The 14,533-nt window shown below is 36.3% G+C and overlaps 1 protein-coding gene across 1 annotated transcript in view; it reads right to left on the bottom strand.

Annotated features, from left to right (window-relative positions):
• Window positions 1–14,533, bottom strand: part of THADA (THADA armadillo repeat containing) — a 418,709-nt gene that overhangs the window by 369,725 nt on the left and 34,451 nt on the right. Inside the window, exons 17-21 of the mRNA XM_074286698.1 lie at window positions 12,389–12,611; window positions 10,306–10,441; window positions 9,895–10,031; window positions 6,230–6,388; window positions 3,796–3,953 (exon numbers count right to left, since the gene is read on the bottom strand). Coding sequence (XP_074142799.1) covers window positions 3,796–3,953; window positions 6,230–6,388; window positions 9,895–10,031; window positions 10,306–10,441; window positions 12,389–12,611 — 813 coding nt within the window. The remainder of the gene's footprint in view (window positions 1–3,795; window positions 3,954–6,229; window positions 6,389–9,894; window positions 10,032–10,305; window positions 10,442–12,388; window positions 12,612–14,533) is intronic.

The following is a 14,533-nucleotide window of genomic DNA, read 5'->3' on the forward strand; positions in this document are numbered from 1 at the left end:
CTTGGAGGGGAATAGCAGAAGACTCTGGGAAACAGGAGGTGGCTGGATTACTCGGGGCTTTAAAAACCCACCAGGATTTCATTTTTGACCCTGGAGGTTGGAGGATTCCACTATAGTTGATCATGTAGGAGCCCTTATGTTTGAACCCGAGCTTGAGGAAGCATTCTGTTAGCTGAATGGAACGCAGACTAGCAAGGGAGATCTAAAGTAGACAGAACTGCTAGTCACTGCCATAGTCTAGCTGTGAGTCGAGGAGAGCCTGCCCCAAGGCAGGAGAGAAAGGTAAAGAAGAGCAAGGTAAACTCTACAGGGTGTGGCCAACAGGTTGGATGTGGGGAATGAGGAAGAGCCAGGAACTGAGGAGGACTCCTAGGTTCCAAGTCTGGGAGACTGGTGAATGGTAGTGCCCTTGAGATAATAAGGAAATTAAGAAAAGGGAAAGATTTTTTGGGAAAAGACAATGAGTTTGATTTTGGACTATATACAGGACACCCAATAATAGAAGCCCAACAGCCATTTGAAGACTCAAGAATGGAAATGAGGCAAGAAATTAAAACTGAAGACATAGATCTGAGAATCACCTGCATAGAAGGGATAATTGAATCCAGGGGAACAAATGAAACAGTATAAAGTGAAAAGAAAAAAAGCCTAGAACAGAGTCCTTTGATCTCCCATGATTATCAGGACCCAGATAAGAGCCCAGCAAAGGAGACAGAGGAGGATCAATCAGGAAAGGTAGTACCAACAAAAACCTAGAGAAAAGTGGTTATCAAGAAAAAAAAATAATCAACTATATAAAAGGCTACAGAGAAATCAAACAAGAATCAGGACTGAGAAAAGGCCTTTAGGTTTGGCAAGAGATGATATAATTTTGGAGAAAGCAGTTTTTTGGTTAAGGATGAGACTGGAAGGCAAACTGTAAAGAATTAATTAAGAGGGAGGAAAGTAAGTTCCTGGGGTGAATGGCCTTCTCATGTAGTTTAGCCACAAAAGGGCAGAGAGATAAGAGATGCTATCTGAGATGGATGAATCAATTCAATGTGTTTTTTTGTTTGTTTGTTTTGGTTGAGTTTGGTTTGGTTTGTTTGAGGATGGGGAAGAGAAGGGCATATTTGCTGGCAATAAGGAAGCAGTCAATAGACAGAGATAAACTGAAAATAAGTGAAAGAGAGAAGGATGGAAAGAGAGAGCTTGGCCAAGCATAGGGGTTTGCCTCAGTAGGAAGGGTTAGACAGGGATGGACAGAGATAATGACAGAAAGCATCTGAGCACTGAGGGGAGGAAGGGAAAGATTCTTCAGTGACCTCAATTTTTTCAGTGAAATATAAGGAAGACTCTAAGATGAGAAAGTCAGAAGAGAGGAAACTATTGGAAATTTGAGGAGAGGCCGCTGGGTTTGGAAAAGCCACCTGTGGTGAGGGAAGGAGTGAATCAATTAGGAAAGTGTTAAAGGATTGCCTTGTGGCAGTGAGGACCCAGTTGAGATTATACAAGATGAATCTGAAGAGGACTCCCTTGAATTTCCCAGCTCCATGAGAATAGTAATGAAAGTAGCAGATGGTGGAGCAATACAAAAGGGGCCAGGAACTCAAGAGTAGAGAATACTGTAGAACTGAACTGGCTCAAAGAGAATTTATGGAAGTCTTATACTATATTAAAGTCATTCCTTCAACTTTTTTTTTTCTTTTTCGTCTCCCTTCCCCAATAACAAATAGAAAACAACACTCTTTCTTTTTCTCTCTATCTAAAACAACACATACATACACATGCACACAGACATACACACAATAACTATAAATATAAGGATCTAATCAGTGCAATTTTAAGTGGTATCTAAAATCATGACAGGATGTCATGATAGTAATTAAAAGGATATTATAATTTTCATGCCAGAGTTGGGGTTATCTGTGTGACCAAAATACAGATGTTACTCTAAGTAACAGATGGGATTCTGAACAGTTAAGCTGTGTGACAATTCAAAATTTTGTAAATAGAATCTTTTTTTTAAATATGTAAAGGAATCTAAAAAGAACCATTATGATTAATTGACAGCTCTCTAACCTCTCCTTTTCCAATGTGGCTATTCCTGAATCAGGTTTTACTAAACTAATGGACATGTATACCAATGTACAATAAATTCAGAAACAAAATTATCCAATAACAGCACAGGATGACACTGAACTCTAACTGGCTCACTCAATGATAAGCACCTTCTGAAATATCTGCCTTTAAGATGATCACCATGAACTACAAAATCACCAGTCTCTATTAGAATGGAAGCTACGGTCATTCAGATAAAATAGGCACATTTTATATAGGAAGTTAACCATAAACAGGGAAGAGGAGTTGCTGTTTCATTTATATGAATGCCCCATTTTCATGGCATCTATTGATTCATAATTGAAATAAATGAATATCTTCACAATGTGTTTTTCACAAAAAGATTCAAGTATTGAGGAATACATAATTATAGGACTGTAAGTTTCTCATAATAGTGCTGTGGTTCTAAATAAAGGTAAGTTACCGATTAGAACAGATTTTCTTACTCACCGATGGCCAAAAAAAAAGTAACTTTCTCTTATATAAAAACCAAAACACAGTGCCCCAGGCACCAAACCCACACACGAGAACATGTGTGTACACCCAACACACACATACGGAGAAACTGGAAACAAAAGATGGGAAGTGCAGAGAAGGGAGCACTCGCACGCGTTTACTTCTGAGCAAGATGGCAAAGCCCAGTGAGACAATCATTAATCATGGCCAGATTCCACACTGACGATGTTGGCGTTGGCACTGCGGCCACTCAGCCAGCCCGACTGTAACACTAGGACACAGAGGCCTGTTTGACTTGGAAGGAAGCAAGGTACACGAGGGGGGAGGCCCGATACTATTCTCTGTACTTCTCTATCTCGGGGCCTTGCAACATTACAAAGCCAGCTGCTAACCATATGAAAACACCAAAGTCAGAGACAGTGTGAGAATGAAAATATTGTCTTTATCTCCATAGCACTTCTCGAGTACTACCATGAAGAGTGTAGGGGAACAAGAAAGTGCAGCCACATATTATATACTATTATTTATTTTGTTCTAGAATGCGGTAACACCTTGGGAAAAAGTAAATATTTATTTTCATTTGGAAAATGTTAAACAGAAAATACATGTTGCATATCTTTGCTGGAAAATCATTTTTGTTGAAACCATATGGAAAGGAAAGGGGAATCAATTAAAAACAGAAATCTAATAAATCTAAAATATTTCCAAATGAAATGCTTGTGGTAAGCTAATTTCTTGTAAACACTGCAGTCAAGTCACTTGAATAGTCCCAGATGGTGAACTAACTTTGTGGTCTTAAGCTAAAAGTCAGCCAAAAAAACTACACTTTTATTATCTATGTAGTAGGAAACATGAGATTCAAAATCAATCAATATTGTATTTTCTTTTTTTTTTTTCTTCAAAATTCTCAGGGCTGTGTGAAGTCTCCATGAGTAGGAAAAGTTAGCCAAAACTTAAATTTTGATATATGAAAAAGGAAAACAAAGTTAGAGTGATGAGTAGTTTTATTAATATACTACTAAATCAGGTTCTGTGAATGCATTTTTTTAAATCATAGTTTGAAATGCATATATACAAAAGCAATTAGCCATCAGGAATTCTCCTTAGTTAATAACTACATGATATATTATCATAGAAAAAGTTAGAAAGAGGCTGATTTCTAAAATTAGATCATCAGTAAGTTTCTGACTTATGTTCTGCTTTGAAATCACACCAAGGACAAAAAGAAAGCTTTCTTACCTGCTCCACTGTCAGTAATCCATCCGGAGCTTCGGGCACAGACTGTAGGGGCATGAGCTGGCACAACATGCCCAGGAGCAAAGCAACTTCTTTCATACTTCTCCAGCAACACACCAGCACAGCTTGAGCTGTGACATCACATGATTGTCCTTCTTTACCTTAAACAATAACAACACAAACTGAATTCAGCAACGTATACTGAATGACCATCATGATGCCCCAACTGAAGGCAGTGCAGCTGCAATCACTGAGCAGACAGCCATACTTGTTGTTTGTTCTTCTAGAGATGTTCTTAGGAGCTACAGCTGAAGAAGTAAGACATGCATACAAATGACTACCTACAAATTAAAATCTAATTAAGTGCATGGCAGATTCAGGAGAATGTTGACAAAGAAAAGGTAACTGTGAATACTTCACAAAGGTAGCCTTTGTGATGGGTGGGCTTGGGAGCACAGGTGAGATTGAAAATAGAGAATGACAGAGGTAATGAAAGGGTGGGAAGGAAGATTTAGAAAGAGAAAACAGTGAGCAAAGGTACAGAGGCAAAAAAAAAGACTGCAAGAAGTGTTCAGGGAAGAGCAAAAAAGACATGCAATGCAATCTGTTACACCATTAAGTCTCAGAAAAAGTTTATTTGTGAATGGTTTACAAATTATCAGATGAAGCAGATCAAGTCCTTATTCTTTTCAGATTTAGTTGTTTAAAGTTTATTTAGTTTCAAATTTATTAATTAAAAACTATTTCTAAACTTGAGTTTTTCCTCTGGAAAAGAACTGTTCTCTTGACCTCACAGGTGAAAGCAAGGGATTATAAAATGCATGTCACTATCATAATTTGGTCCAGGTGGCTTTTACACTGGTAAGAAGATAAGAAAAGCACTCTAAAATTAAAATCAGCCCAAAGAGAACGCAGAATCACATTTCACAGAATTGGAGAGCTGGAAAGGACCCCCCAGGCCATTTAGTTCAACCCATCCGTACCTAAAAGGAATCTCCACTCTAACACATGCATGTAGATGCACATGACATACCCTATTAGATTGATACTTAAATCCTATCTTCAATATGAAAACTGCAATTTGCATTTGCCTATTTTCTCTAATTTCCAAACTGATAAACAAATTTTTCTACAATGTGGCAGCAGCCCCATCTAGAGGTCAGCTAAGGCACACCTGAGTTACTGAGATCATTTCTCTATGCCATTGAATACTACAGCAGCAAGCCCAGAACCATTTTAATCTAGTCAGTGCAAGTGAAAAACAATAAATCCCTAAGAAACTCTCCGCTTCTAATATCCTTTTACAGCACAGCAGAAAGTTACATAACACTGCCCAGTGATTAAATGGAAAGTGAGAGCTGAAATGCTAGGGCCTTGACATAACACAGAAGTTCCCATTCCATCCCGAGGAGAAAGGTTCCCTTTCCTTTAAAAGTCAGCTTGATTTTAATGACTCCTGAAGGAGATAATCATGAAACCCAATGCTGGCAGGAGTTGTATGCTTCCCCAACAACAGATGTTCATTGGTGCCTTACCAACTTACCCGGCAGGCGTCCTCTGCCAACTCTCCCATCAGAGCCTTTATTTTTAGGCTTTCAGATAGATTTCACAAATCAAGGCTCTTTCAGTAAGGTCCTTGTATGCTGCCCTGAGTAAGGGTTTTCTAAGCATAAAGTGGAGTTCTCTGTGAAAGATCTTTCCTAATGCTTCGCCCTGAATGCTCCAGGTTAGGCCGTGGAGCTTGAAACCTAAGGAATATATTTAGTCTCTCTCCTGAGGTCCAGACTGGCTGAGGAGAGAAGCCTATCCCTTAAAAAGCTGACCTCTACTTCTACAAAGGCAGCAAGGGGATGTAATTTGTAATGATGGAGAGCACCCATAACAACGCAACAATCACATCACAAGCATGTCCTGAAAACTCAACTGTGCCAGGTCCTAGGCAGACAAAAATGGTTCAGTCCCTGCCCTCAAGGAGCTTCAATTCCAGGGAGAATCATAAGTCCTTGAAATAAATATGTTGTATGGACTTCTCGCAATTCAAAATACTGCAAACATACTTTCTAGAAATGTTCTGGTTAGAATAACAATAATAATAGTAAATAAGAATAGTGATAGCTAGATTTAAAAGGTTCACAAATTATTTCACTTGATCACTTGATCCTACTTTGAGGCAGGTGCTATTATTAATCCCATTTTACAGAAACTGAAGCTAAAAGAAATTAGATTATCCCAGGAAACCCCAGCTGGAGTTAGAGGCAGCACCTGAACCCAGGTCTTTGGGATTGCAAGTCCTTCACTCCTGCCACGGAACCACACAGATTCTTTGTTAGACCTGTAGCCTGACTCCCTGCTAAGAAGATGATAAACAGAGCGTGTTCAGAATCTCCTTCACAAGTGCTCATGCTAGATAAAAATCTCTACTGTACAGCTTCATTACCTTTCATTTCTGCAGATGTAGTAATCACCGGCACACCAGCAGCTAGGTCCTCAAAACCAAAATCTTTCTGGTTTTTTGTCATTTTGACCTGGTCAAAATAATCATTTGTGTCTCGAGGCTGAATCTCATTGAGAATCATCTGCAAGTGACTTGCTGTTTCTAAGACAAAAAGATGATAATATGTGAAACTGACAAGTCCATCTCACAAACAGGTCTTCCCCTCAGGGTTCATGGTCCCCAAAAGCATAACAACTCCATCTAACACTCCATTACTCACACTGAGAAGGAGCCAGGTAGGAACCAGCAGTGGCTGCTGATGAGAAATCTGTGTTGAAACCCACGTGCAGATGAATGAGTGCCCACCAACAAGCCCCCACAAGATGGGGAAGAAAACAAATGGGAGAAATGAAGGATATTTCCATGGGGTGAGGGACATTCTATAGTAAGGGCTCTTAACTTTTTTGTATATCATGGTCCCTTTAAGCAGGCTAGTAAAGGTCAGGAGTCCCTTCTCAGAATAAGATTTTTAAATCTATTGAAAAACAGAAAGTTCCTTTATACGAAACCAATTATACTGAAACATCATTACCCAAATATACATTTTTAAAATTCACAGGTCAAGAAGCTTCCTTTCATTCTGAATTAGGCATATTAAATACAGTGTTACATACAGAGGCTACTGCAAATACTACTTTCTCGAAATATCCAGGTCAGATCTGTAACCTCCGACTCACTGTTAAAAAAGAAATCCAAAACATTATCACAATTATCTTGAGTAAGAATGAATATGAAAATGAGAAAGAGAATCAGATAGAGAATGAGAGATAATCAGAAAGAAAATGAGAAAACAAGAAAGGGAGAAAAAGAAGTTAAAAGAGATAACAAGAAAATCTGAGAGAGAAAAAGAAGGAGAGAAAGAAGAGAGGGAAAGAGTGAGGGAGAGAAAGGGAGAGAGCAAGAGTGAGAGAGAAGAGAGCATGGTGGGTGTGTGTATGTGTGTGTGTGTGTGTGTGTGTGTGTGTGTGTGTGTGTGAGAATTCCACAGCACAGGAGAACAGAAGTAGGATGGGGGTGACCTCAGTTTCAGTTTAAGAGAGGTAATGCCCCTTGCTCTTGTGGGCAGAAAAACATTGTGCATACCTGAAGTACACAAGTCATGTCTTGTAATGGAAAGACCACTAGGTTTGGAGTCAGCAGACCTGCTACTAACTTACATGACTTTTCAAAGCCTCAGTTTTCAATGAGTGTTGAATTGGATCGGGAGTTCTTAACTTAGGGTCCACGAACTTATTTTTTTTTTAAATATTTTAATACATTTTTTGCATGTCAGTATAATTAATTTCCTTGATAATGTTGTGATTTTATTTTATGCACTTAAAAATATGATCTAGAGTCCAGAGTCTTTACCAGAATGTCATCAAAGGGATCCATGTTACAAATATAAGTTAAGAATGTCCAGTCTTAATGATTTCTAAGATTCCTTCTACTTCTCATTCTGATTCTGCAAAATTATTTATACAAAATCTTAATAAAATACTTGTGCAGCAGCAAAAACTTTAATTACTTAAAAGTGCATATATGATTGAATTAATTTTTAAAATGCCATTTACAATCAAATCTGTTTAAAAAAATTAACCAGGACAATTATAGTATGTAATTATATACTCGGTGTTCTTATTTCTGATCCCATGATTTAAAAAAAAAAACTATCTATAAAAAATATCTTTAAAAAATAACTATCTTATAAAATCACTAGCTCAGAAGGGACTGAATCCCTGGGGTCAGTAAAATTGTAGTTCATCTCCGCTATGAGAAAAAAATTCACTTTAGCTTTGAATATATTTATTTATGCATCATTTCTTCAAATAATTCAAGTAAACTATTAAACATTAAAAAAACTAAAATTGTTTCAAATTTTAAAATACTGTATTAAAGCTATATTTAGATTTTAAATATACTTTTTTTTTTCAGAAGCTTTACAATCCTAAATGTTTTGCCTGAGGTGATATTAAAATTACATTATATTCCCTAAAAAAATGCTACCTGGATAGTGGTAAAAGCTGACATGAAAAATTAACAACCAAAAATCAACAGATCAATGAACAAACTATTCCTGAACACCCACTTTATGCTATGCACAATACCAGGCACTGGAAGAGAAAAGAAGTATAAGAGGTATTGTTCCTTGTGACAAAGAAATTACCACTTTCTATTCATTTGATTTTTTTTTTTAACTTAAATTTTCTTCTTTAGCCTTACACATTTCTAAAGTAGAAAGAGAACAGGGATGATTTACTAAAGCCATACAAATGGATATGGGCCAGATAAACGAAGGGGGGGAAAAAGGCTAAAATAAATATAAAATACCCGGGGTTTTTGGTTGGGTATTATACTGTGAGAACTCTGCCTTTGTGGGAATTTAAAGTCAACTTTTTGTGCTCCCTGGGGTTTTACTATGGGCAACAACAAAAAGCCACATAAATACAGAGTCTGAGGCCTAAAGATGTATGTTGTATTTTTAATTCCTTATCAATGAGAAAAAATATTTTATTTTAAGATAAATTTTATTATCTTATTATTATAAAGACTATATATTTTTAAAATTTTTAAATAAATATCACTGAATAATATTTATGAGAATATAACAATCATTAATGATAGCCCCAGCTCCTTAATCCACCCCATCCTTTGGAGATATCAGATAGAAAAATTCAAACAAGAGAGTGCCCCTAGCAAAAGATGCTAGTACTACACCCAACACTATCTACAAATCTGGTTATTTTCCTGCATTGTTCAGAGGGGGAAGTGCAGTCTCATAGCTTGCCAGTGGTTGCTCCTCTCATGGAGGAGCAGTCATTTAGTTGCCCTTACTCGGAGTTCTGTCACTGAGATATTCCTGTCCTGGGACCCAGGGAAGCCTTAAAGCCTATACCAAAACCTTGTGGTAGTATCAAGGTAGTCTTCTCACTCATGACTCGCTCTGTGCCTTTTTGTTGCTTTTCATGGAACCTCTTTGGTCTTTGCTACTGCATAACTCATTGCTAATATGTCCCTTCTCCAAGCACAGACTCTGACTAGTGACCCTGTCAACCATGATCCTCAAGATGATGATGTTGTCTAAGAAGGAAACCAAATCACCCCCGGGGGGAAGTATCTTTATTACTGGCTACATAAGATATCACTGATCATTAGTGCTTAGTACAAACCCTTCATTTTAGAAATAATAAAAATTGCTTGGATAACAAATAGCAGAAAAGGGATCCAAATCTAAGTCCTTCTGTTAGACAAAGTCTAACATAAAGTATAAATTCCCTTATTAACATCATCAATTCTTCATAATTTAGAATTTACATAGATGGAACAAGAAGATTATTTTTATAACAATTAAGCCATCACAAGAGTGTATATGGTCCAATAGAAACAATACTGATTTGTAGTCATAAGATTTGAGTGAAAAATCAACACTGATTTGTAGTCATAAGTGAAAAATCCTACTTCTGTGACATTCGAGCTGCGTAACTTAAGAGGCAGATCTTTCATCTGAAAAATAAGGGAATCTGATCTTTATGGAGTCTTTCAACTCTAAATCCAAAACGTGATGAGTTTTTAGTCTTCTTCTTCTTCTTTTTTTTTTTTTTTTAACTTATTTTCTTTATTTGTCTTACCTGAATCAGTGTCCATTGGAATAAGGCCCTCTGGAGAAGAACTTTGAACCACTGGGGCCACTACAGCAGAAAGTCTATAAGATATCAAAATGAGCTTGGCCACCATATGTCTCCATTCAGTCACTAATGCCAGATTGCTTCAAGGAAAATCAGAGATATAAATTTAAGCCCACAAAGCAAAAGAAAATTTACCAAAATTAAAAAAAAACAAATATACAATTCCCACAATTTTTTAAAATCTTAAGACTTTTACTTAAAATAAGTCAAACAAATTCACACTAAAATTTCATGAGAAAATAAAACATTCTGTTGGTCATTATTAGATTCTATTTCATATTCAACTTAAAAGTTCAAGAGGTCGCTCATCTTCCTTAATAATTTTTCAAAAGACAGTGATTTGAATGAACTTACTTTAAAGATAACTGCTGAAAAGCCCCTATTATACAGTGAACTCGTCCATACATTGGAAACAATGCTGCTGCTTGCAGCAGAGAGCTCTCAGCCTGTGATATTTCCCTCTCAAGATTTTCTAAAAGATGCCTAATAACTAAAAGGAAGGGAAAAAAAATGAGAAAATGTCAGTTAATTTTTAAAAAATTAATTCAATTAAAAGTAAAATTTTAAAAATCTATATAACCAAACCTTTGATCAAAATGGAGATTTTCATTTAAAAAAAAAAAAAAGATAATGAAAGGCTACCTTTTCCATTCCCCAATTTTTAAGCAAGATTACTTTTTCAAAGTAATGTCATTTCTTCTACTTATCTTACTTTTTAATTCTGAAAAATTGAAATTTTACAATTCAATTCAATTCAACTCTGAAAACTACTTCTCCAACTTGATAACAGAGTCACATTATCATATTTTACCACTGCCCAGGTGACATCTCCCAGAACTACTCTTTTTTTTTTTTTTAATTTTATTTAGAATTTTTTTCCACAGTATATATATGCATGAGTAATTTTTTTTATAATATTATCCCTTGTATTCATTTTTCCAAATTATCCCCCCCTCCTTCCATTCCCTCCCCCTGATGACAGGCAATCCCATACATTTTACATGTGTTACAGTATAACCTAGATACAATATATGTGTGTAAATACCATTTTCTTGTTGCACGTTAAGTATTGGATTCTGAAGGTATAAGTAACCTGGGTAGATAGACAGTAGTGCTAACAATTTACATTCACTTCCCAGTGTTCCTTCTCTGGGTGTAGTTATTCCAGAACTACTCTTGATCCATTTTCTCCCATTCCAGTTCTGAGAAATTTATCTATCCATGGTTCCCCCCACCCCAATACTTTTGTGAAAATAATTCTGTCTCGGTCTCTCTATGCCTCCTCCTATTCTGGACCCACATCTTTTCTTTTCACAGGGCACTGTCTAGACTCCCTACAGTCAAAGGTGCAAGCTGTTCTTTGATGATGAGTAGGGCTGAACAGTCTCATAAACTGGAAACTGTCAACTAAGTAAATAGTCAGCAAAGGATGAAAGGTGAAGAGGCACCAAAGACCCACAAGAGATTCTGAATTTGGAATGCATGTAATTTTTTTTTATAGATACGAATGCTCATACACATTACAACTAAGAGTATGGATGGAGACAACAGATTTATGTCCTACTCCCAAATCCAAAAGCAAAAATAATACTTTGTTTTAAAGTTATATGGTATAGTGGTGTGTGTTTATTTGTTTTTGCTTTAACTCTACATTAGCATAATAATATTACAAAGGATAAAAATTTTTAAAAAAATAAAATCTTAAACCCTTTTTAATGTACATCTTTTAAAACTATGAAAAAGGACTTTGACAGTAAGCTCAAAGCAGACAGCACTATTGATAAGCACAAGGTGTTAATATAATATGGCATAAAATGTAGTATAACACAGTATAGCAGAAAAATATAATATAGCATAAAACAGTATAGCACAGTATAATATATGGATAGTAAGATAATGTGATATGAATTTAATGTAACAGCATAAGATAGAAGAGTGCAGCATATCATAATAGTATAGTATTATGTGACACAATGATAATATGGCATAGCATAAGATAGTATAATATAGCATAGTGTAACAGCATTAAGATAGTATAGTATAATATTACATAGCATAATAACATAAGATATATGAAGTATAATACAGTAATATAATGAGATATATGGTATAATATAGTAATATATTATACTATACAATAATTATTATATATTATTATACTATAATATAGTATAATAGTATACTAATATTAGTATGTAGTACAATATATTATTACATTATAATATATTATACTATACCATACTATACTATACAATAATATAAAATAATCATGGAAACCCATAGGATCTTTTACTGGAAAGCTACTGAGGAAAAGAGTATGTTTGTATAAAGTTCAAATGTTTAATTTTCAATAAATATTAAAAGAGAGTGAAGAGAGATATTGTAAGATGAATGGTTTTGACAAATGCAATCAAATGATCTTTGATTTCATACAAACCCATTAGTGTGTTCCTTTCCACAAAAGAAACAGGCTCCTCTCCCTCTTTCTGACATGGTGAAAGCCCAGGGGGATTGTTAATGAGAGTAGCCAGGGCTGCCAGCAGGCCTTCTTGACCAATTAAGAACTTCAGCAAATAGGAAGCTGTGACACAGTCATATGGTTTGGTGCTAGTGCTCAGGTCCATTGCTGCACGGAATAAGGCTTGCAGTTTCAAAGGATCCTAGAAGTCAAAAACAGGCTGAGTCACCTTTCACTGGAGCATCCATATTTTTCAGTTTCTCTAACAGTTAATATTATCATATCACATTATTATATTACTTATCAATTTGGCTTTAGCAATTATGAACTGCTAAGAAAATGGTAATAGTAACAGAAGCCTGAACCAAGTGAGAAGAATAATTTTGGGGATCAAATTTAGAAATTCATTATGTGTGTTGGAAACATTAAATCATCATGTTACATGACATGTTCACACTCATGAGCAATATGGTAGAGCAGAGACAGACAGACAGCCTCTAACAGATACTGGCTAGATGACACTGGATAAATCACTTAATATCCGAGTGCTCTAGGCCAAAGGTATCAAACTGACAGTTTCCAAAAGGAATTAGATTAAAATATAATTGGAAAATGTTTAACAAGATACATAAAATCACAATACAACACAGATAATGTCAATTTGTGGTTTTCTAAATTGATTTGCTGCCTGAAGGGATCTGGTTCTATTTGAATTTGACAATACTACTCTAGGCAGCCCTTTAAGCTGCAGAGAAGATGCTGACCTATAATGATAAAAGGAAATGTTCTCATCTGGAAGTTCCCTATGCCAGAGAAAGCACAACTCAGTCCTCTCTCCAACAGAAATAAATTATAAAGACCACCTGCTAGAGTATGGAGGGATCTGCACTAGTAATAAGAATACCCACATTAACGAAGTCTTTTTTTTTTATTTTAATAGTATTTTATTTTTTTTAACTACATGCAAAGATAGTTTTTAACATTCACCTTTGCAAAACCTTGTATTCTAAATTTTTCTCCCTCTCATCCTCTGTCCCTTCCCCCAAGACAACAATCAATCCAAATATAGGTTAAACACAAGCATTTCTTCTAAACATATTTCCATATTTGTCATGCTGCACAATACACACACACATACACACACACACACACACACACACAGACAAAATCAGATCAAAAGAGGAAAAAATGAGAAAGAAAAAAAAGCAAACAAATAACAGCAAAAAAGTGAATATACTATGCTTTGATCCACATTCAGTCTCCATAATTCTTCTTTCTGGATATAGATAGTGCTTTCTGTAACAAGTTTTTTGAAATTAGCTAGTGAAGAACCTTTTAAAGTTTCATACTGTGTGTGTGTGTGTGTGTGTGTGTGTGTGTGTGTGTGTGTGTGTGTGTGAAAGAGAGAGAGAGAGAAGACAGACAATCAGACAGAAAGGTAGAGACAGAGAGAGTGAGAGGAGGGAGAGGGAGGGATTGAAAAAAGACAGGGACAGAGACAGAGAGACTGAGACAGAGACACAGAGAGAGAGAGAATTAGAGACAGAGAAAGAGAGACAGAGAGACAAAGAGACAGAGAGAGAGACAGAGAGACAAAGAGACAGAGAGAGAGAGAGACAGAGAGAGAGAGACAGAGAGACAGAGACAGAGAGAGAGAGAGACAAAGAGACAGAGAGAGAGAGAGAGAGAGAGACAGAGACAGAGAGAGAGAGAGACAAAGAGACAGAGAGAGAGAGAGACAGAGAGAGAGAGAGAGAGAGAGAGAGAGAGAGAGAGAAAGACAGAGAGAGAGAGAGAGAGAGAGAGAGAGAGAGAGAGAGAGAGAGAGAGAGAGAGAATGGACCTTTGCTGCCACTCCCAAAGGACTCAGGAACCTCTCTGTGGGGTTTGCAAATGAAGCCTTCTTCAGCTCCCCCATTAGACTGTGAGAATTTGGGCTTAAAATTTCTTTGTATCCCTACCCCACAGTACCAGGCCTGACACAGTAAGTGCTTAATAAGTGCTTTTTCATTTGTTCATTCATTATTTCCCTAATGTGTGCTACTACAGCATCCACCCAGTTCTTAGGCCAGAACAACTAAAAATAGAAGCTCCCAGCTTTGGGGCTAGACCACAGCTAAAAGA

This window comes from Sminthopsis crassicaudata, chromosome 2, assembly GCF_048593235.1.
Source record: "Sminthopsis crassicaudata isolate SCR6 chromosome 2, ASM4859323v1, whole genome shotgun sequence".
Classification (NCBI taxonomy): Eukaryota; Metazoa; Chordata; class Mammalia; order Dasyuromorphia; family Dasyuridae; genus Sminthopsis; species Sminthopsis crassicaudata.